Source organism: Tiliqua scincoides, chromosome 2 (genome assembly GCF_035046505.1).
Source record: "Tiliqua scincoides isolate rTilSci1 chromosome 2, rTilSci1.hap2, whole genome shotgun sequence".
Lineage (NCBI taxonomy): Eukaryota > Metazoa > Chordata > Lepidosauria > Squamata > Scincidae > Tiliqua > Tiliqua scincoides.
Genome location: NC_089822.1, coordinates 148994454 through 149018021, shown reverse-complemented (window position 1 = coordinate 149018021; position 23568 = coordinate 148994454). Strand labels below are relative to the sequence as shown.

General features: G+C 44.4%; 1 protein-coding gene across 1 annotated transcript; it reads left to right on the top strand.

The window, feature by feature from the left end:
• Positions 1 to 232: 232 nt before the first annotated feature.
• On the top strand, positions 233 to 23568 carry GPRC5C (G protein-coupled receptor class C group 5 member C). Its single transcript, XM_066617735.1, has 5 exons — positions 233 to 425; positions 8801 to 9863; positions 16454 to 16548; positions 19464 to 19610; positions 20022 to 23568. The coding sequence occupies exons 2-5, from the start codon at positions 8843 to 8845 to the stop codon at positions 20052 to 20054; spliced, it is 1296 nt and encodes a 431-aa protein (XP_066473832.1). The 5' UTR covers positions 233 to 425; positions 8801 to 8842; the 3' UTR covers positions 20055 to 23568.

Below are 23568 nucleotides of genomic sequence, written 5' to 3'. Positions count from 1 at the left end.
CCCCAAACCAGGTGCGGAATTCCAGCCAGGGGGAAACAACCTGGGCAGGGACAAAGGCGGACCTTGCGCGTCGGCGAGCCTGGCGCTTCGAGGCAGGGCAGGTTTGGAGGGGGCGGGGTGATTGATTAGCCTGCAATCGGGTTGCACAGGGCTGGGCGAGAGCCTTGAATGGGGGCTGATGTCACGGTGATGTCAGGCTGGCGGCTCCCAGGAGCAGGCGGCGAGGGAAGAAAGAGCCTTCTCCACCGCTCCCCTCCCTCCGCCTCTCCCCCAGCGCGGCACGCCCCCTGCGCCTGCGAGCAGCCTCAACTTTCGGATCTGGCTGGTGGAAGGCTCCCGGTGCTGGCTCGGAGTCCCGGGCACGCCGCGTGGCACTGCCGGGCTTTGTCCTTCGGAGGCGAGAGCGCGCCTTCTACCTCCAGCAGGTAAGCGGCACCACCCCCCGCACTGCTTTCTCGGTCAAGGGACGTGGTCGTGTGCCTGATCTGCTCCCGGGGAGATCGCCGGTGGAGGCATTGACCCTCCCTCCGTCCCAAAAGTTTGGGATCTTCCACCTCTCCTGACCTCCTTGACCCCAGAAGATGTGCACTTAGAAACAGTCCTTCTTCCCTGCCTGCCCAGTCTTTTTTTCTCAAAGCGCTTAGGCATATGGAAATGAGTCCTGCCAGCCTATACCATGAATCCTCCCTGTCTCAGCCCTGGAGCACTTTTTCCTTCCTTCTTAGCAATCTGAGCTTAGAAGGAACTCTGAGGTTCAGAGACCTTCACGCGATATAGCTTTGGAGACCATCACACCATATAGCTTAAGGCATGTACATATCATATTGGACATATTTGATACAGCTGTTCTCCTCTAACCTGCATGTAATATTGTTATTAATCTCTTGTGTATAGATTTAGCTTCCCTGCTCTAGGCATTTCTTTTTCAAATCCTTACGTGATGCTGAGGGTTGGCTTGTGTATTTTTTTTTTTTAACAAAGACAACCCCCCCCCCCTTATGAAAAACGTAGAAAGGAGAACCTCACTCTAGTCTAAGTATTATTTTTCAGGAGGGTTATTTAAACAGGAGGGCAAATCGCCCCCCTCTCTCTTTAAAAGGTCAGATTTCAGCAAGCAAACAAGCAGCTGGGGAGGAGATTTAGGACTAGAAATTTGCAAGGCATAATATGTGGTGTTCCTCTTTGGTTAACTACTGTTGTTGCAGTTCGCCTTACAAAAATAACAAAGGGATCTGGAAATGCTACCTGGCCATGCTGATTTGGGGTTTTTCTATAGGATTTAATGACTGGAATAGGGGAAATAAAGCAAGAGTGGATGACTAGTATGATAGCATGGTGTACTGTTGAATGTGAACCAGAAAGACCTGGATGCAAATCCCTGTTCAACCACAAAGTTCTCTGGCTCACTGACTCTTCCCCCCTCCCCCCAGTATATGATGAGGATAAAATGGGATATCCCCATGAATACCATCCTGAGATTCTTGGAGGGGAAAAAACAGGACACAAACACAAGATCAGGTGTCTTGGGTTTTATCACATGTTCTTAAGGAAGCATGGGAGCAGATCATGCTGACAGCACTGAGAAACTTGCTACCTGGTTGGGTTCAGTGCTTGGAAGGGAAATGTTGCCTGAGAGACACCTGGAAAGAATCTTGTTAGTATGTAGATCTCCTTTGTTTGGGCTGGGATGGTGATGCAAAGAGGCCAGGCAGAAGACTTATTCTCTGTCCCATCCTCCGCAAATAGAACAGACAGCATCAAGTAGTTTGGGAATTTTGGACTCCTGACTGGGGTGCAATAACTTTCCATGCTAAAGATGGGAGAGAAACTGCAGACTGCAAAAGCCCTTTTCTCAACCTCATTCAGTGCCTACCTCTGAACTAAATAAACAGAATAAGCCAGAATTCCACTGTTTTTCTTTCCCTCAGATGAAGCCTTGCCCATCAGAGCAAGCTTCCAATAATCAGCCCCACTTATTTTTGATCTGGTTTTTAAAGAAATTTGTATGAAAATCCTTTTCTACTGTAATTCTTGAAGACTGGCCTCAGACAGATAACCTTTCTTCCAAAATAAATTCTAGAATCTTAAAAATTATTTTCTACTTAGTTTGGGCCAGGTTAGAGATGGCTGCCCATCTCCTGCTTGCAACAGTCAACTATGATGGTGAGGACTATGATATAACCCCCCCTACACACACACACACCTGTCACATCCCTGCTCTTGAATTTTCTCTTTGTCTTTGCTATTGATCTGCCCTATGGTCTTCTGTTAGTATTTCACCATTTTACCTGCAACAGGACAAAGGTGACTAACAGGCCAATCCTATGCACATTTACTAGTGAGTAAGCCCCACTGAACTGGAAGAGCAGAATTCTGAGTATGCACGCATGGGATCAAATTACCTGACTCTGCATGAAATGGAGCTTCCCTATTTGGGTGTTCTGTGTCTCAGTGAGACTGATTGGTGTGATCAGCTGTTAAGCCATCCCCTGACACTCTAAGCCACTTTCTTCCCCTGTTGAGCCAAGATAAATAGTTGCTCATTGCTTCCTCCTCCTCTTGCCATTTACGCCCCCTCCTGCCCTGCCTGCACTACACTCTTAGCTGGAATCATCTAAATCTCTTGAGACAGATCCAGTAACCACTTTCACCTACCTTAGTAATACAGCCTTCATCCTGACAGAGAGTGAATCATGTATATAATAGGACATTCTGTGCCTCTTGTCTAACTGGGCTACCCTACAGCATATTTACTGTCCTGAGAGAAGGTTGCCCATGGCAGCATAGTGGCTTTTCTAATTACTTTCTGAAGTGTGAATACAAATGTGCATAAGGTATGAATGCAAGGCACCTACTTTGCTGTCTTCAAGACACCTACCTTCATATAATGTAGAAAAAGGACATGAGCAAAACGGAAATGTGTAATAAAATGATCTCTGCCTCCTGAGCTGGCATGGAAACCAGGTATCAGAATTGTGTTAGTGCCTGATACTTGCCTCCTCAATCACAAGCCTCTTGATGCCGCATGGAGTTTCCTAGAAACTATTGGAAAATGTAGATGTATGACATTGCCTTATATACTGTGCCAGACCACTGGGCCGTGTACCCCAGGAGTTGCCAGTGCCAATGACTGCTCTCTACAGACTCCTTCTACCAGGTATCATTTAAAGTAGAGATGCCCAGAATTATGCCTGCATCCTTCTGCAGGCAAAGCATGTGCTTTATCACACATCCCTAGATGTGAATACCAGGTTAGATTAAACCAAAACAACCTTGAGCGCTACACAACAAGGCTGAGCAATTACTCAGCTTGAATGTGGTATAAGAAAAAAATAGGTGGCAGGGAAAGCCCGCATTGGGAACCTCTCGTTCCTTTTGCATGTGCAGGAAAATGGTGTCTGTCAGGTAGGGAAGCGGTAGTGGACATTGTGGCAGGGACTGGAAAAAAGAGCAAGGAAAAATCTTGCATAAATCTGGCATAGGATCCAAACTTGCCTTGATACAGCAAGATAATGAACAAGAAGTTCCCTGGTAGGGTCTAATCATGTATCACAGAATGGAAGATCGTCACAATGATAGAATACAGAGAGTAAGTAATGGGGAACTGGGAGTGTGTACTGTGCATTGTGTGACTGGCATTTTGACAGGTAATCGCTCCTGGAAATCCACTGGAAAAGCCTGAGTGCTCTCGGGTTGTATAGCAGGTTGATTGTGTATATCTGCTGCTGCAGGCAAGTTGCAGTTTTTTGGATTCTGGAAACCCTAGAAAAAACTCTCAAGATGTGCTGAGAGTCAAATTGAATGTGTAGTGACACACGTGACTAGTTGATTGGAGGTATCACATGCAGGCATTTCTCAGGGTCAGCAGTCTTCCTGATGTTGGCGTGGATAGCGTCTGAAACCTGGAGTGACTCAAAAGTTTCCATTCTGTGGCTTTCTCCCTTAGAGGAGTGATAAAATGGACACTAAAGATGAGAGAGATAATACATTTGCACACCTCCTGAAAGTTTTTAGCTTTTTATAGCTGCTTGAAAGAATCTGCAGAGTGGAATTAAGCCATACCAGAAATCTTTGCTTTCCCAAATGAAGTGCAGCTATTATTCCACATGCAGAAAAAATGTAAGGGTGGGACCCATTGCCACAGTGAGCAACTCCACATTCTGGAGCATGGTTCTTTCCTATACAGATAATGGAGTGTACTGTGGAATCATGTGTTTTAAAAAAAACAAAACCCAATACTTGAGCTGTTTTCTTTACTACCAAGAAGGCTTGCGTATGTCTCTTAATGTAAGCTGACGTACTTGCAAATGTATTGTCTCTTTTTTTTGGTGGCGGTGGTGGAATGATTAAACAGCTAAATTGTGGGGTCTGAGATAGAAACCAACATGCACGAAAACAAAGCCCCATCCAGTTGATGTTGCAGGGAAGAATTTTACTTGGAGTGCATGACCTGAAATGAGATATATGGGATGACATCCAGTCATCTGACTCCCAAATGAAACCACCAGTAACCACCATGTGCTGCTTTGTACAGGGAGTAACTGTTCAAGCTGGTTTGGCACCTACATTCAAAAGGCAGCACGTGAGTGTGTCTCTAAAGCTCTGCCAGCTTACCCCATCAGACAGCACTCTTTTGCTTTTGAGGCAGGAAATAGCTCTCTAGGCAAGGAGTCTAAGATTCCACATCATAAAAACCATCCAAGTTTGGTTGCAGAAAATGCCTATTACGCACTATTTATGTAAACTTGGAGGAAAATGTCATACAAGCACCCAAGTTGACTTTCATAGAATTACAGGCTTGTGGAGCTAAAACTGGGCCTGGGTAAAGGTTGCCTAATTGTAGTTCTCCTCTGTAGCAAGATGATCCTCCTTGAAACCAGAATGATGTAGCTCATGTGACATAAGGCTTGCCACCATGCTTTTTTCTACTTTTCTGATAGAGGGCTTGTGCATTTAACAGTTGTATGACAGACAGAAATTCAGCAGGTTCTACTTTCCTTAGCATGGTGCAGGAGATGACAAGGAAGTTTGGCTCTTGTGTTTTTGCCTGATATGCAACTAGAAAATGCACAGGGCCTTTGTCCAAAAAAGGTGATAAAGTGGCAGTCTGACAATCTCTGAAGCTTAAAGTTGACTGTGGTATCTAATTCCCTCTCCCCCAGCCCTCCTTTTGATTTTAGGTGTTGAACGGAAAGAGACCAACTCTTAAAGGATAAGGTGCTGTGGTTGAACATGAGGCAGGGAGTTAATGTGGTGCAGTGCGCTGTTGTTCAGTCACTGCTCAGAGGCCCCACTCCCCTCTGATTTTTAAGCACCTGGCAAATAGTGTCAATGTTTTCAAAGCCAGAAGTAAAGCTACAATCTTTAAAAATACATACATGCTTAGATTTGCAGGATTTTTCCCCCCATGTAATGTACAACCTGGTGGTTTGGAATTGTGGAAGCTCTGCTGCCGCTCAGCCTTTGGGTGAGAAACCTTGCAGTGAATTTGGACCAAAGAAGCTGACAATGAGATCTTTACCTAAGCCAGTCAAACAGGCTTCTGTGGGATCCTTGCTTCAAGATACCACAGTTTATAGTGTACTGCAAATGCATTTGGTTCCTTCAACATCACAGCATTTGGTTCTCAAGATTCTTATGGTAATATATAGGTGAGTTGACATGAAAAGGATTTAGTGTTAATCCTTGGATGACAGAGTTCAGAAAACAGGCTGAATTGTAAGGAAGAAAGACTAAAATATCTTGGTAGAGATAACAAAAAAACATTTGGAGAGAACCCAAAGGAATTAGAGGGCCCAGTCAGGTAGCTAGTCTCATGACATGAACCTTGGGATTGGAGACAATTCTTGTGCAAACAGAGTATGTGCTATGGACATGGACAGCTATGTTGAAGGTATGGACTTGGGTATGTATGGACAGCTGTAACCCCCTGTCAGTGCATGCAATGGTAACCCACACTGAACGTGCTCGAAAAAGTTGAGTGCCAACATTCACAGCTTGCTCAGGGAGCTGTCTTCCCAAATAAAAAAGACTGCTGAAGCCAAACTAACTGTTGCACATTGAAGTACAAAGCCTCAGTCCCCCAAAGCAGGGACTAGCCCATGATCCAGGCCGCACAACAAGCGGATTTGGAAGCATGTGAGAGAGTTCTCTTTAGGAAGTCATCTGGAATCCTCTAAGCCTGGGAACCAAGAAGTGTTGAGTGGCAGCCAGAGGAAGGCCAACAGTCTGAGCGTGCTGATTCCTTCTCAGGGGAACATGGCTGGGCAGGGAAATGTTTCACAGTGGAAAAAAAAAAATCCTGATTTGTTCATTTTTTAAAAAAATCCAACCACAGTGACAGTGTTTTGAGAAACAATTTTCCATCAGCCCCCTTGTGAGGAATGGTTCTTCTAAAGAAGAGAAACTGCCATGTGGTCTGCCCTGTTTTTAGGTTTCATCCATGACTAGCTATGCTGCAGCTTAGCAGAACAAGAAAGCAGGGGAATGAAGGTCCTCCCATTGGCCTCTCTGGCCCTTTTTAAAATCCCGCCTTTCCTCTAAGGATCTCAGGGCAGCATGTTCTTCCCCTCCCTTTATCCTTACAACAACTCTTATGAAGTCGTTTGGGCTGAGAAATAGACTGGCCAGGACCAGAACCAGAACAGGACTACCTGCCTGAGGCAACTGCTTCAGTTGGCCTTGTGGATGGGCCAGCCCTGTGATGCCCAAAGTAACCCAGTCGTTTTCACAGCTCAATGACCCTTTCTCCTCGCTCCAGTCAAACCACTTTTCAGCAAGCTTTCGTCTCTTAGACTTCAGTGGTCAGCCACTCTGCAAGAAAGCGAGGAAGATCATGGCCCCTTCCGTTGGGTTGCTTATTGACCCTGATATCAATACTCTTTTTGTGTCTTTCCTATACGGTATTTCTTTTCTTGGATGCTTTGTCATTGGGTATTATAAGGAGGCTATAGTTTGTTATAAGATCATGCATACACCGAAGCTTTCTAAATTCTGTAAATCAAGCAGATCTGCAGGCAGGGAGGGTAACTATGCAAGTTACTAGTGCCCCATCTCTACTCCCTGACAACCTGTTTGCCTGTGATGACTTCCTTCTGCCTCATAGCTTGCTTGCTTTGCCTCTCTCTTGGATACTGGAATGGGGGAAGGCAATGGAAGCAGCTCCCACTGCCAGCCAATTGCTACAGTAATTTGCTCTGTCCAACTCTGAGGCTTTCTAAAGACATGGGGGCAGCTGCTTCCAGTGACTGCCTATGGGTGGAGATGGGGGGAATGAATTGTAGATTGATGGCCAAATACTAGCCAGTTTTGCAGCCCTGGTGAAGCTATGCCAATGGGGTGTGTGCTGCATCCTGTGGTGGGAGGGTAGCTATGGAGGCCTCCAGAAGGTAAGGGAACATTTGTTCCCTAGCCTTGGGGCTGCATTGCAGCTGCAGTAGCGCTGGAAAGTTGGATAGGATTGGGCCCTGAGACATTTACGGTTCTAAGCTGGATGTGAGAGGAACCTCTGGATGTGAGCTGTTGCTGTCCTCTGGATTGTTGTTGCAAGGTTTCTGGGATTTTTGCGTGTTTCATTGTTCTGAAGGGAAAAGAGGGGAAAGAAAGGAAAGAAACTGGTTCCCAAAAATGGAGCAAGGAGAAGCAATTTTGAGCTACAGCAGCTCTCAGTAAGTCAAAAGTGGATCAGAGCCCCCAGTGGCAGGCTGGAGTGGGCCAAGGACAGGCAGTCTGGGGGCTCATCTTTCACTGCTCTTCCAAGGATACCACCTCCACATAACTGATTCAACTTGCTTCATGGCAAGGCCAAATCTAGTGGGATAGACATAAAAAGAAATGTTTTATATCAAGTATATCTACTGGCCTATGTAAACCAACAGTGGCTTCAAGCAGTGACTTGAATTGGCAGGACATTTCAGGACCAAGCTACACGTTATGTGGGGCATCTGTGACTGGATCTCCAGACATTTTTACTTTTTGCTTTAAAGCAGTTGGGAAAGGGGAGCTCTCAATTTTTTTTTTCTGAGGAGCAATGTTGGGGGGGGCAGGGTGCTTAGCCCTTCCTGCTCATGCTCTTTCCCCAAACTAACACCCCCCAGGCTGCTATTCACCTCTGTAAGTCTAACAGCAGATGGGGCATGGTATGCCCAATTTAGATTTGGAAAACAGCATGGTGGAGGGAAAACACCACTATGCTAGAATTGCTCTTTGCTGAAATGTGGAACTTTAATGTAAACATTAAAATATCCAAGAGATCCAGTTACAGAACTTGCTGGTAATATGTAGATTGGCCTTTCGGCATAGGTCTTTACAGGAGTTGTTTTTTAAAAATGAAATCTTGGCACCACTATTAATGATACTCTGATATCTGAATTTAACTGACAGTCAACACAGGATAGTAGCAGCCCTCCTAACCTTGGTGGAAGTCCTCCTAACCTTCTTGTAAAAGGGTTGCAAACTTGCATTATATCTGAGTGGAAAAGCTCCAGGTAGCCAGGATTCTGTGCATACTCTGCTATTGCACTGGGCATGCACTTAATTTGCTATTGGGTACAAAATACTTTTAAAAAAATTATTTCTTATGGCAGTCATGATCCTATAGTAGAGGTTAAGCACCTGGCATAGCTCTTTGCCTCTCCAAATGTTGCAAAATAAGCAAATATTTGCTAAGCTGCTCTAGGTATATATACTTATGTTGTGGAATTCAGTGTCATTTTTCCCTTTCGTTTAGCACTCTCTGGCCCTGCACATTGTGCTTTTTCATACAGATCCTAACCTTGCCCTTTCTGTCTGTCTTTTTTAGTTCCTTCCCCAAGTGCCAAAGGATACTTGCCATCTCTCCAAAATGGTGGTTGGGCCCAGGACACTACTGCCTTGCCTTTGCCTCCTAGTACTTCATACCAAAGCGTGCTTGGCTCAAGGGACTTCTCCTCCACCTGGGTGTGGCAAGGATTTGCAGTCCCTCTACTACAACCTCTGTGACCTGTCAGCAACCTGGGGCGTCGTGCTGGAGGCGGTGGCTAGTTTTGGCGTTGTGACCACGTTTGTCCTCACGGTCATCCTAGTGGCCAGTGTGCCTTTTGTCCAGGACCACAGGAAGAAGAGCTTAATAGGGACTCAAGCCTTCCTTTTGTTGGGCACCTTTGGGCTTTTCTGCCTGACTTTTGCCTTCATTGTCAAGCAAGATTTTTCAACGTGTGCCTCACGCCGCTTTCTTTTTGGTGTCTTCTTTGCCATATGCTTCTCTTGTCTGGCAGCCCATTCCATCTGCCTCAATTTCCTTGCCCGACGGAATCATGGACCCCGGGGGTGGATCACCTTTGGCATAGCTTTGCTCCTCGTCTTGGTGGAGGTCATCATCAATACAGAGTGGCTTATTATCACTCTGGTGAGGAACGACAGTGCCTCCAAGCACCCCTGCAAAGTGGATAACGCTGACTTTGTCATGGCACTCATCTATGTCATGTTCTTGCAAGTGGCTACCTTCGTTTCTGCTTGGCCTGTCCTGTGTGGCCGCTACAAGCACTGGAGGAAACATGCCATCTTTGTCCTTCTCACCACCTCCCTTTCCATAGTCATCTGGGTTGTGTGGATTGTTATGTATGTTTACGGCAACGAGAAGAGAGGGGGCACGACATGGGATGACCCCACGCTGGCCATTGCACTTGTCTCCAATGCCTGTGTCTTTGTTTTCTTTTACGTCATCCCTGAGATTTCACAATTGGTCAGACCAGGACCTGAGCAGACCTATGAGGATGATGTCTACCCCACCAGAGGGGTGGGATATGAAACAATCCTCAAGGAACAGAAATCTCAGAGTATGTTTGTGGAGAACAAGGCCTTCTCCATGGATGAACCTTCTTCAGGTAGGTCCAAGCTTGGCAGCTGTGGTGGTTCCACTGCCAATAGGTGTGTACAAGTATATTGTGTGAATCAGGTTTGTGGGGGAATTGCATTCTGCATTGCCCTCCTTGCTGAAACTGTTCAGTTCTGCTTCTTGGTGAGAATGAAAATCTCAAGGTTTGCTTTAGGATCATGTTTTTAAAAACAGTTGGGTTTGCTCTCCTTCATGTTCCAGCCTTTTAGAACATAACATATATCCCATGAGTGGCCAAACTGCAGCACAAGAGCACAAGCACTTTCTGATACACCTGGACAGGAAATTGAAAGGGATTGAGGGCCTGTGGTCAGACTGACAGTCCAGTCCTAACAGGCCAGCCGGTTGGTGGAACACGTGTTCTGCTGGCACACCTAATGAGTCTGCTAGCACAGGTGGCAGGCAGCGGGAGGCCTCCTGCCAGCAGCTGGTGACAGGGGGTGGCATGAATAGGAGAGGCAAAGGAGAGGGGAGTTGTTTATGGGTGGGGACAGGGAGGAGGACAGGGGTGGAGGTGGAATGGGGGAAGGAGGGGGTGGCAGTGCTTGTGTTAGCTGGTATCCTAAGCTCCGTCACCCTCTGGATGCAATGCACATGCTGTTGACACAAATGTATCAGCGGAGGATATTTAACCCAGTGCCGAGGTAAGGGAACAAATGTTCCCTTACTTTGAGGAGCGCTCTGTGACTGCCTTACCACCACAGGATGCAGCACATGCCCCGTTGGCACAACTGCACCTGCTCTGGAAAATTGAATAGGATTCGGCCCTAAGTTAGGATTGGGCCCTTATTCTTCTATGTTTTGTCCCTGCTTATCAGCTTGGTAGACTCGCAGCAAGCCTGTATGAAAAGCTGTCTGTGCCCTTGGTATGCACAAGAGTAGCACTGTCTCGTACTTTGACACCTGTATCATAAGTCAGATTCAGTAAAAGTAGGGTAGTACTGCTCTAGGCTATAGTACTGCTGTAGACAGTACTATTCTATAGACAGTATCTATTCTTCTCTAATTGATATGGCATGAACTTATAGTTGATCTCTCTGTAACTGGATTACCTGAGCAGTCACACCTGCATTTAATAAGACTTACAGAATTAGAGTTGCTAGATCAAACCCAAACCCCTTGTGAGAACTTGACTACTTTGCAAATTCAGATAAGCTTTGCTAACCCTGATAAATGGGTCAGATCTAGTCTTGCAAGCAGACTTTGCAGAGAAGACACCTGGCTCAAAATGTATGAACAGAACAGCAATTCCTAAATTGATGTTATTAGCAAGGACACCAAGACATTTCATAACACCGTGTTTCAAGACAACACCATGCATTTCTGTCCTTGCTAATGACATACATTCAGGAATTTGATCTAAATAAGAGCAATATGACAATCGTTCCTAATGTTCTTGGCTTTATTTCCCTCTTTGGCAAGTATTGGGGACAGGGGATGATGACTTGAAGATTAATAGAACCCTGTTTTGAAAGTTGAAAAATCAGCTGTATGTGTCGTCCTGCATGTTTCTTTGCAAATGTAAGATTTATGGGTTTGCTTACATGTTTGGTAATTTTTTAAAACTGGCAGCACAATCCTAGCCATGTCTACTTAGAAGTAAGTCCCAATTTAGTCGGTGGGGCTTACTCCCAGGTAAGTGTGGATAGGATTACAGCCTCAATTACCTCACAAGAATCAGAACTCTTGTAAAACAAACTGATGGTTCCCTTTCCCCTAGTTGTCTTGTAATAGAGGACATTTATGCAGACCTGGATGAGATGGCAAACCCCACATGGAATTTTTGTGTGTTTGTGTAAATGAGTCACCTTGAGTTTTTCCCCCCTTTCTAAACATCTGCCATTAGGCTGGGTGACAACAACTAACTCTTTGCTGGTGGGCTCAGAGTTGGTCTAAAAAAAGACATGTAATGCTGTTGCATTGCTAAAGCCATACTGAACATTCTGACTGAAGTATGGAATACGTGTCATGAATAAATGAGAACCTTGTTTCCCAGGTCAAGAAGGAAAATTTCTTCCATTGCTTCTTGTACTGACAATCTCACGTCAACCCACTTTCTGACCTACCTAGTCTCTACTCTTGGTTGTCCATCTCACACTCGCAGACTGCACCTAAATCCCTTACACAAAACCTTCTGATACTTTCACCTCCCATAACACTGAGAGGAGGAGCACAGTATAGTTCTATAAGTAGAAGCAATCTTGCACACAGGTTTGTCAGCTTTTTGCTTGCCCGGATCCTGTGCCTTTAAGCAGGTAAACGCATTGATTTCTACATGGCAGGCTGTTAAGGGCAAAGGAACACAAGCACCCCTTTTTCATAGACACTCTTGCAGTGGGAATGAAATGCAACCTTAAGGACAACGCTTAGGTGGCTGATGGGCAGTGAGAATGCAAAGGAAGTGTCTTGAATACAATGCGTTATTTCTCTTCCTGTGGTGCTGGGCCTTCAAACCTTTAGAACAGTGGTTCCCAAACTGTGGGTCAGGATGCGAAACTGAAAAGCTGATAGCTGACAAGGAAAATATATTGAGCCCTATGGAAAGGGAAACTGAGCCACATGTGCATGTTTACTTGTGAGTAGATGATCATGCTTTGGCTCTTGGCAAAGGCCAGACAAAGGGGAACACAAGGCCACCAGAACAGTTCCAATCTGGTGAACATGGTGCTCAATAAACACTCCAGAAGGCACCCCCCCATAGTAAAAAGGATACAACTGAAACGAGTAACTGGTAAAGTGAAACTTTAAAAAAAAAAGTGTAAAGCTAGGTGGGTCTCCAAAGAGTGTCATTTTGAAAAGTAGGTCCCAGTGCTAAAAAGTTCAGGAACCACTGCTTTAGAACCTTGCGGGATGTTGGTTTCTTTGCTGCTTCCTGCAGGGCCTCTAGCACTTTTCTAGACATTTCATATGCCTTCTCAATTTGCCTGTATTTCACATGTAGTGACTTGCTTTCTTCCTTTAGCAGGAAAGAGAGCTTTGGGGAGCATTCACAAAGAGACTTCTCTGCTTTCCGATAAATGGAAGTTGACAAAATACCATATAGATGTGAAAGATAAAACAATCTCAGAAAAGTCAATTATTTTTGCAGGCATAATTGCCAGTGGAACGCTGTCCTACCTGCCCTTCTCCAAAGGGAGCTTAAAAAAAAAAGAAAAAAGAATGAGCATATCTAGAGTAGAAAGAAAGGAAGTGACAAAAGTAATGAGTGCACACAAGTGGAGAATGAAAGGCCCCAAGGGAAGCACCTTCTTATATGCTTTTTTTATTGGAAAAGTCAGACCAGACTGGCAACATAGAATGACTACCTATTGCGGTTTAATCCTGTTTGCTTGGGCATGAAATAGTTTCACAGAAGGGCTCCACTCATTCAGCAGTATGATCTTTGTGTTACAATTGTTTCTTCCCCTGATGGAGAGCTACTTCTCAAAACATGTTGGGATCACAATTGTATTACATGAACTGCTTATTACATGGACTGCTACGCCCTGTTGGAACTTTTCCTTTTTGGCCTGTGGTCCTGTGCCCTTGTTTCTCATCTCAGTTATTTTGGCATCTAGACATCTGGCATGAGGTTAGCTACAAAGTATCTAGAATTTTTTCACAAATGGCTTCACAGTGTACTTCTGGGCTTCCCCCCCCCCCGTGTGATACTCCCCACCAGAGTTGCATCATGTGCAAACAGATTTCACATCTATGACTACACATTTTCATACCACACCTGTGGAAGAAAATATGCTCCCAGCTGCATTTCCGTGCAATGTAAATAGACGCATGTTGGTTAAAATAATCATGGACTGGAATCCCAAGTGGGCTTCTTAGGAATCAATGGGGTGGGCATTTGACAAACATGCTCAGGATGTTGTAACCTTCTCTGTGTGGTGAGAAGCATCCTCTCCCCTACAAAATAAAGCCCCAACATCCTTCATTGGACCTATGAACAGAGCAGAGCAAAGCCTAGCTAAACAGAGCTATCTTTAGTTCATTGTTCCATGTGATGCAAATCACAGTGGTGTTCTGTGACTCACAACCTTTGAGAATTGCCTAATTGGCTCTGTCATCCTTATACCTCCTGACCTCTCTTACTCCTATACACAGTGTCTTTTAACTGAATTCGTTATGCCACCACTTTATATTGGAAGAACCTTCATATAGGTTACAGAACAGGCTCTGTGTGTTCCTTCTTTGTTTGGGACTTCCGAGTACTTCTGCAATCTCCTTTCCCATGCCTAGTTCTGGATAAATAAGGCTATCTTTATTTCCGACATTGCATCAATCCAAGATTGTTCCTTTTGTTTTTAATTTACCAGTGTCAGTGGGGGATATGTATACTAGTCCACTGCAAGTTGACAGTGTGCTTTCATTTAGTTACTCCATCAGAAGACTACAAATATGTTTATCAAGACTGGGTTACAGCACAAGCAGTGAACCTGAACTGGCTGTGGAAATCCCTTATGCAACTGATGACAATACTGACCAAGATGGCTGCCATGTCACATGCAGTTCAGAACCTGAGCTGGCCCACAGTTCCTTGTGGAGAAACCTGATTGGCTAAAACATAGACATGTAACTTTATGGCTGCCAAGAATTTCATGACCACAAGCTTTACTTCTTGAGTTCCATAAACCCTGGAGGACTTTCCTTGTTTAGGGAAGGTCTCTGAGCACAGTATGCTCATTAAAATCTACTTTGGCTATAGTCGCGCACAAACAAGGTTTTGTTTTATGGCTGGCTTCAAAAACAAAAGCCCCAGCAGGCTTTTGATAGCTCATGCACTTGGGTACATTGATTACTTAGTACTTCCCCATTTTGCTTCCAGCAGCAAGAAACAGCATGGAAGAAATATAACGATCACTTCTTCCTAAAGCTATCTGTGAACAGAGGTGAAGGCTGTTGAAATCTCTTAGCGGCATGTGAAATGAAATGCAATATACAATAGAGAAAGAACCTGACATATTTACTCTCCCAGTTATAATTTTTATGACTGAATAAAGTGCATACATCTGTGTTTTTTTTAAGAGTCAAAGTGAATTATAGCCATTAATATCATTGAAGTTCAGGCAGTTGTTTAAAGTTATCACCATTTTCACTGGCAATGCTCCTGTGCCTTGAAAACAACCAGACACCTAGACATGTACCAAGTGAATCTTTTCCTGCCATTTATATCCATGCCTGGAAAAGTGCACCTACGATTTTAACAGGCTAATGGGGGGAGGGGTGCCTGTTAATGCCAATGGTCCATTAAATGTATCTGAATTATGACCATGCACATGGGCATGTGCAAAACATACATGAAAATTTTTTCATGTTATTTCTGAAGTCTGTTAAATTGAAGTCCATTAAATCAAGCGTTCACCATATGTAAACTCAGTGTATCAGAGGTCTGTTAATGGCAAAGGAGGTGGCTGGCAAAAAGATGACAACTCTGACTGTAAGTATGAGATAATTCAATCAGCAGCAGTCCTCTTCAGCCCCGCACCTGGGGCAAAGGTCCATGATGGCGCCCCCTGAGGGCTACTGCCACCTCCCCCCCGTGCAGAAATCCACCCCCCCCCCACTCACTGGAAGCTCACGGAGCCTTGCGCGACCTTCGCCTGCATTGAAACCTCTGTGAGGTTCCCCAACACTTTAAACTATGCTTCTAGAAAACTGGAAGCACAGTTTCCACCCCCATCGGGAGTCTCAGAGAAGCTTCTGCAGGGTCCTGGTGCTCGCTTTTGCCCCATGAGACCTAATGGTAGGTCCACAACTGAATTCAATGGTAATTCATGGTTATCTAAATGTGCTTTGGTGAATGCGTGGTGGGATGGCATGCTAAGATTTGTTGAGCTGATCCTTGGGATCAGGATGAATGTGTGGCCTCAGGCATGTCCCCTCCAAAGCCAATCACACCTTTCTATGATCCTTTTGATGGTGATGAGACAGTCCCTCCAGCTGCTTAAAGGATCCAAATGGAGGTTGAGCTTGGAGGAGATGTGCTTGTTTCATGTGCTCTGAGTGCAATTTCTCCACACCCCTTAGAGCCCTGACTAATTTCCACTTAAGTGCATGAGTGCCTCTACATGTGTACTGCTCTCTGCTTCCAACATCTGAGGGCACTTGAATGCAGCCTTCTGTCTCTACCATTTTTGGAAGATCTGGAAGGGCAGGACTATCTTATTTTAAAAGGAGGATTTTCCTGTAAACTCCAACCCTGCAACCTCAAATCCCCTCCAGGTTGTCTCTTCTGTATCATGGTACCTATTATACCTGCATGCAGGCCTTAGTCCCACTTTACAAATAGTGGGAACGATGGCAATCCTGTCCCCCAGAACTTCTAAAAATTAATCTTTGACTTATTCCTCAGGAAGCATCTGCAGCCTTAGGAGTAGCTATTTCATGGGATGAGAAGGAAGAGACTTAATTTTATGTTGTCGCTATATTGTGCAGTTGTTCCTCTGCTGTTCTGCCTCTTGACAGTTTGATAGAGGTTCTTCTCTGGTTCTGGCAGCTTATTACGTGCCATCTGGATACCAGTTTTGTCTCTGAAGTGCCTGAGGCTGTGTGTGTAAATGTTGTTGTTCTGTGGCTTCTTTTTTCCAGCTAAAAAGCCTATTTCGCCATATAGCGGATACAACGGGCAGCTGCTGACGAGTGTGTACCAACCCACAGAGATGGCTCTCATGCACAAAGGACCTGTAAGTGCTTGTGTGGTTGTGTTTGCTTTGCTTATCCTACTTGACTATACCTTAGCTTCCTGAGTAGCATATGACTAGGTTTTAAAATGATACTCATGGTGTTTTAGCAGAAGAGGCTGGCAGCCTGAAGAAAGGTGAAGGCTTCACCTGAGGTGTCAAAGCATGATTTTATGTGTTATTTCCAAGTAAGAGAGCAGGATAAGCAGAAGTAATCTGTATGTAACATGGGATATAAACATATTGTCTCAGGTCTTTGGGGGCAGGCCTCTTTCTGCTCAGAGAGAGAGATGCAGAGTCCAATCCTATGCGTGCCTACTCAGAAGTCCCATTATAGTCAATGGGACTTACTCCCAGGTAAGTGTAGGATTGCAGCCTCAAAGCCCAATCCTATCTGCACTTTCCTGGGAGTAAGCCTCATTGACTCAAATGGGACTTAATTCTGAGTAGACATGCATAGGATTGGGCTGTCAGTTTTCACCCTCAGCTGCTTCTAGCTGCCTCTCTTCCAATTGCAAGCCTAGAACTCTTTCTTTTGACATGTTAATTTCTTCTGTGCAGGGAAGTTTAGCTTTATATGGAGGAACATTAAATCTTGTGAGCCCTATCTACTGTCTGAGGTGGTACAGCCCAGAAACAAGTTCACAAACTGTGATAGGTGAAAAGGAAAAAGAAAGTTCAGGGAAGACAGATCCCAAGAAGTTTATACCTCCACAAGCACCTGCATATTTGTGCCCCCAAGAGAAATACACCTAAGGTTCTGACTGGAAGCTAGTTAGGACAGTAATGTCCAACGTTTTGGGCTTGACGTGCCAAAAATTTGGAAAATGCCTAACTTAATTCTGCTAGTTTATCACCTCCCCACCCCCAAACAAAAGAGAAACAATTCTTTTACATATTCATTTATATTTTTAAAATACAGTCCATTCATGTGTAATGCTATGAGTTATATAAAGAAATGTCAAACAATTACCAAAATGAAATGCAAGTAAGACAAGCATAATTGTCGGGTGTTGAACACTGGCGGGTCACCCAAAATGTTGTGGTGTGTCACCTTTTGACACTCATGTCATAGGTTCACCATCACTGTGTTAAGATATCTTCTTATATTTTTGAAACCTGCTGCTGACAGACCCAAGTTGAAAAGTAGCACATGATGTTCTTTCAACCCAAATAGTGTCTTTTTAGGTACCAAAATAAAAAGCAAATCCAGTAATATAAATGTTCTCAATCTCCCCTGTGCTTGTTCTGTTCCCTTTCCCTCTCCTTTACAAATCTACTGTGAAATATACTTTACAAATATACTGTAAATATATTGTATAAAATATAATATAATATCATTGACAGAACTGTATCTAAATCTGAAACAGTTGTTACATGAAAATCCCCTTTTTCCTTTTAAGTTGTGATTTTATATCTGGTTATGTTATTATGGACTAAAATATCATGCAGGCCAAAAAAAAAAACCTCTCACACAGGCCAAATTTCCAAAAAAACCTGGTCAAGCCACAAGCACATGGATTACACAACCCCCACTTCCCTGTAGGTCAATGTATGCATTGTATTGTTTTAAGAGATATATGCAAAAGTGTCTCCTGATCCAATCACTGTGTATGCAAAACAAGTCCACATGCACCTCCAGAGGTAGAAGTCTAGCATCTTAAATCATTGTTTAAGTATCGCCTATTCTTGTATTGTTTTAATTCGATCACTGCTTAAGTACTCTATGCAAATTTGAATTGCCTTCCTGAGCTGCTGTATTTACTGGTTATTGTGTAAGGTCCCCCAGGTCGGAAGCCAGCCATTAGACACATTGAATTTCGCTGATAAGGGACATCCTGACCCCAAACACCCTGGTGGGTGGCAGTTTTCCCCCAGCTCAGCACCCAGCCCATCTGGGCTGGTGACAAAAAAAATCCTTGTAAGAGAGGGCTCCGACCATGTGCTCTCTCTCTCCAAGGACACAACACATCTGTGTTGTGAGGGTTCTCCATAGGACTCTCCATCCCCCATCCAACTGCTTTTCAGGACAGGTAACTATTTGCATTCTGGAACTCTTTCCCCTCATTCTTTCCCACCTATTTTTCCCCTTCTCTTCCCATCTTTAGTTAGCAACGGGATTTAGCAGACCAGGGACCCCTAAAATCCTTCCCTACAAATTTCCCTTTTCCTAATTTCCTCGGATGCACCAAATACATGCCACATGCAACCGCCATAAAGCTAGGTTACACTTTTCTAGTACTAGAACCAAGAAATGTGCATTATGTTTTCCTTTGTGCTTTTGTAATAAAAATCTAATCTTGTATTAAAAAGTTATCTTTCTCCCAGTCTCCTCTTTAAGCTAAAAAGGGAATTTCTCTGCATTACGCCATCTTGTTATCTAGCCTGTGATCCTGAAGTTCCAAAAAGGGTAGTGTACTAATTCCCCTAAACCAAAACAGCCCTTTTGGTAACACAGTTTGGTATTGAGCACACAAAATAGATGGGTTACAACCTAACCTAAAAATGCTTCAGTGATAGAAATGGGAAAAGTCAAGCCTTCTAAGGGTGCAGTCCTAACCAACTTTCAAGTACTGCCATAGCTGTGCCAGTGGGGCATGTGCTGCATCCTGCAGTTGAGGGGCAGTCATGGAGGCCTCCTCAAGGTAAAGTAATGATTGTTCCCTTACCTCGGAGTTACATTCCCCTTAATGTCAGTGCTGAAAAGTTGGTTAGGATTGCGGCCTAAGAGGCTTTTCCACAGGCAGATACATATGTTGGCATTTAAAAAGAAATCTACTACATTTGGGATACGCACAGAATGTTGGTTTGGTTTATGTCAACCTGCTTGAAGAATGTGTGGCTGTTCCCATCCCTGACTTTGCTGCCATTGCAGTTCTTACTGTTTACCCCCCCCCCATTTTTTGTCTTGCCTCTAGTCAGAGGGCCCCTATGATGTCATTCTCCCTCGTGCCACAGCCAACAGCCAAGTGATGAGCAGTGCCAATTCCACACTGCGCGCTGAGGATGCCTACATTTCACAAAACAAGCAGACATCGGCACAGAAAGATGGAAAGAGTGGGCAGGTATGTATTGTGCTGGGCATTGGCTAGTTTAGATGTAGCCATAGGAGTTGGACTTAGGGGATAACTGGACTCTGCCAGCCCATTTCCATCTCCTAATACATTAACAATGAAATCCTGAGCATGTCTGCTCAGAAGTAAGTTCCACTTTTTTCAGTGGGACTTGCTCTCAGGAAACATGTTTAGGATTGCTGTGTGAGTCCCTACCTTTCTATCCCCCTCATCTATTCTGTACATAGCTTTTTTTTCTTGATCTTGCAAGTGCAGAAAGGTAATTCTATACAGCTCTCCCATATGCACTTTGGAATTCATTTTAGTACAGTGGCTTGAGTGTGGGTGAGACCTGTGTTATTGCTATGATTATTTTCTACTGAAGGAAACCTATTGTCTGTATCCTTGTCTCTTTTGCTTCAGGCTTCATCTCCATATAGCAAGAGCAGATGGTAGATGCCTACAACTTGATTCTGGCAGGCCCTGTTCCATGAGGAAGCCTTGCAAAACCTGACTTTGTGAAGGAGCATCAAATGGGGCTAGGCCTCAGGTAGCCACAGTACAGTTCCTTTTTGTTATGCATATCCCAAGTGCTGTGCTTGGTCCCTGCTGTAGAAAATCTGAATTACTGTGCTGAGATGTACCTGTCATGCTTTTATTCTGGACAGTGGGACTTCTACTCTCCTAGGAGCCTTCAATCAGGTTATTAGTGCCATCTCTGCAGAACAGGCAGCCAGCACTTTGGGACTCTTTTTCTTACCCCACACTTTTGTTGGACCATGTTGATTCTGTTGGAAGCATCTGGCCTGCTCCAGTCACTGTGTTGTACAAATGGGCCTTTGCTGGGATTGAGAAGATCTCACCTAAGCTCCAATTCAACACCTTGGTGGATTATTAGGTGCCTCAAGCCTCCATCTTGTTTGCCAAATCCCACAAAGGGGTGCTTCAAACTGAGAAGGGTGCCATTCGAAAACATTTAATGAAGTCCATGTAATTGCCAGTCCATCTGTCAAGATAAACTGTCATGTGTAGAAAGAAATCTTGGACTCTTTATCTGAGCTGTGGTAAGCTCTCTCATAGCTCTCTGCCGCCTTTGGAACAAGCTCCGGAGTGTGACAATGCTATGCTGTTCCTAGAATACTTATTGCCCCCTCATCTGCTGCCCCCCCCTCCACAATACAAATTAAGGCAGCATAAAGAGTTTTTGATGCTTTGTGTTTTGCTCTGAATGTCAGTTGGCCTAGTGGGGGGTGGTTCTGCCTTATTTTATGGGCAACATCCTAAAAGTCTTAAGTCAGGGGTGTCAAACATAAGGCCCAGGGGCTGGATGCAGCCCCCAGAAGCTTTTTATCCAGCCCTCAGGCTCTCAGCTGTTGAGGTGTTACCGCTGAAATGGCAGTCCACATAAAAATTGGGCTTTCCCAAATCTTGAAATATGATCAAGATTTGCGTATTTTCTCTTCTGTCATTTGCAGTTAATGAGTTTCTATGTGAGAACAAGGTCTGGCTTCTGGCCATTAGCTGCTTAATGACATCACTTCTGGCCCTCAGCAGGAGCCCTGAATGCTAACTTCAGCCCTCTGTATGAAACGAGTTTGACACCCCTGGTCTAAGTGCTATAGAGCCTTTGTTTTACAGTATTGGTGACTGCCTTGGTGTCATCCATTGAGCAAGCAAGAGGCACCAACTGGTGATGAGTGGAAGCCATTGAGTATGTAGTGGCGTTCCCTGGAGATCCAAATGGTGCATCCCTGTATCCAGACAGTATGCTTGTTTGCTGTGTGGTCTACAGCTCTTTCCTATTGTATTGTCAAAAGGACCCTTCTTGGTTTTTTTTTTTTTTTCCTGCCAAAAGCTTGGTTGGCAATTGGGCCCCCAGTTGCCAAATGTCTTAGTGTAGTTAAGAAACTTTCTAAGTAGCAGTGCTTGCTAACATTAGGCAGGAGGTCTGGTCTAGAGGGCAGGAGGTCTGGTCTAGAGGGTAGAGCCTCCATTTGCCTGAAGATTAACATCCACAAGGTCGCCAGTTCAAGGCCACCGGCACCGTGCGACCTTGAAGCAGCTGGCAAGCTGCAGCTGAGCTGTTCCATCTGCTCGGAGCGTGGGAGGATGGAGGCCAGAATGTTAAACCAGATCGGAGTGTAACACCTTGAATGTGGTGGTTCTTGAAAGAGAGAACCTTCTTTCAATTTGTAAAAATCCCTGTGTGGATTTAATAAGCCTGCCTGTGTAAACCGCCTTGAATAAAGTCTTGAATAAAGACCAAGAAAGGCGGTATATAAATACTGTATATTATATTATTATTATTAAATTTGGGGCTGCCACCTGATTATTAGGATATTGATCAGTTCCAAAATCAGCAGAGCCTCAGTCCCATAATAACTTCGGCCTGTCATTTGCACAGATTGGCTTTGCATACCAAAGGGTGCACCTTTGCCTTCAAGGGTAGATAGCATATTACTACTATTGCAACAAAAAGCCACTGAAGTTTAGCGGCACCTTAAAGGCTAACATAATTATTGCAATGTAACACTTTATGGGCCAGAGCACACTTTGTCAATTCATGAATTCAATGTGTCATCCTCAACTGGCAGATATAGACACGTAAGGGTGCAGAAGGAGCGTGGGGGGATGCAGTGACAAAAGGACACCCCAGATGGGTGTGTCACCTTATGCAGAAAGAGGCCATACTTAATCAAAAAAACCTTTCACAGGAAACTCCACAGTGGAGCTGCTGAGTTGTTATTTATGTGCAGTTGTGTCAGGTTCAGTCATGGCCTTCAGAGACTGGGAGTGGTTAGCTCACTACAGAGAGTACTGTGTCCCAGTTCATGAGCTTTTGTACATCATTCAACTGCTTTACCTGATCATCGCTAATTGGAAATGAGTCGTGCCCAGTCTGATTGGATCACCTACTCTTTTGACTGCATATCTCCTTGATCTTCATGCTCTGTATTGTAATGTGACACAGCTGTCTTTTTCCTTGCTGGACCTTCTGGCCTCACCTTGTAGTAACATTTCCCCTTGGCCTATTCCATTTGTATCTGTCTACTGTACTTTCTCTTTCTGTGTGTGTGTATTTGCCAGTTAAGGATAACACCATGCATCTGATAAAGTGTGCTGAACTCTAGAAAAGATTATTCCACAATAAATTTGTTGGCCTTTAAGATGCCATTGGGCTCTTTCTTGTTTAGGCATCATGGAACCACACTTTCCTGAAAAACTCTGCGTACCAGTTGTTCAGCTGTGACCTGAACATAGTTATCCTGATGTGTCACCATGTCTCTTCTCTTGTTCTCATTGTGGAGAGGAAAGTGTTGCTGTTTCTTCTGAATAAAGGCAGAAAACATACTTTGCTATTGTGGGGGTGAGGCTGAAGGCAGGTCTGGAGAAAGTAGGGAAGGTTTGCAAACTTCTAAAAATGCCTTTTATTAGTCCTGTTCTGGCCTCTGTGACTGGTATACACAGTGCCTTTTATAGATGGGCCAGCTTTTATTTTAAGCTTACTGTGCAAGGCAGGTTTTATTCAACAGAATGGAAGGTCTGCGTGTTGCCTCCAGGGTCTGCTCTTTCTGTGCTCAGAAACATGAAGGGCCCAATTACCCTTTCTCAGGGTGTGGCTAGTCATGAAGAGGCTTGCACTGACTCATGATTTCTGTCCACCCGTTCTTGAGAATGAAGTTCTGTGCCTGACTGGTGTGTGTGTGTTTGTGTGTGTGTGCGTGCGCGTAAAGCAGTTGGGTGAGAAATTCTCTATATAGATAATGAAGTGTAATGTGATTTATTTTGGGTTTTTTTTAATGCTGGAAGTGAATGAATGGCAGCAAGAGGTTAGGAGGAGTGTGTGTGACTGTCATGTTTAATCCAAGTCTTATTTAATTGGGGGTGGAAGGAAGGAAGTGTGTCCTTTTTAGGGCTGGCTTTTTTAGCCCAGAGTTATCTGGCAAATAAATTTTGTTTTTTTCCTAAA

Bases quoted from the DNA above. Each gene is read 5' to 3' on its own strand.
- GPRC5C (XM_066617735.1), top strand. From the start codon at position 8,843: ATGGTGGTTGGGCCCAGGACACTACTGCCTTGCCTTTGCCTCCTAGTA. The intron at 9,864-16,453 runs GTAGGTCCAAGC...TCTTTTTTCCAG, and splicing joins CATGGATGAACCTTCTTCAG to CTAAAAAGCCTATTTCGCCA. The intron at 19,611-20,021 runs GTATGTATTGTG...CTTTTGCTTCAG, and splicing joins AAGATGGAAAGAGTGGGCAG to GCTTCATCTCCATATAGCAA.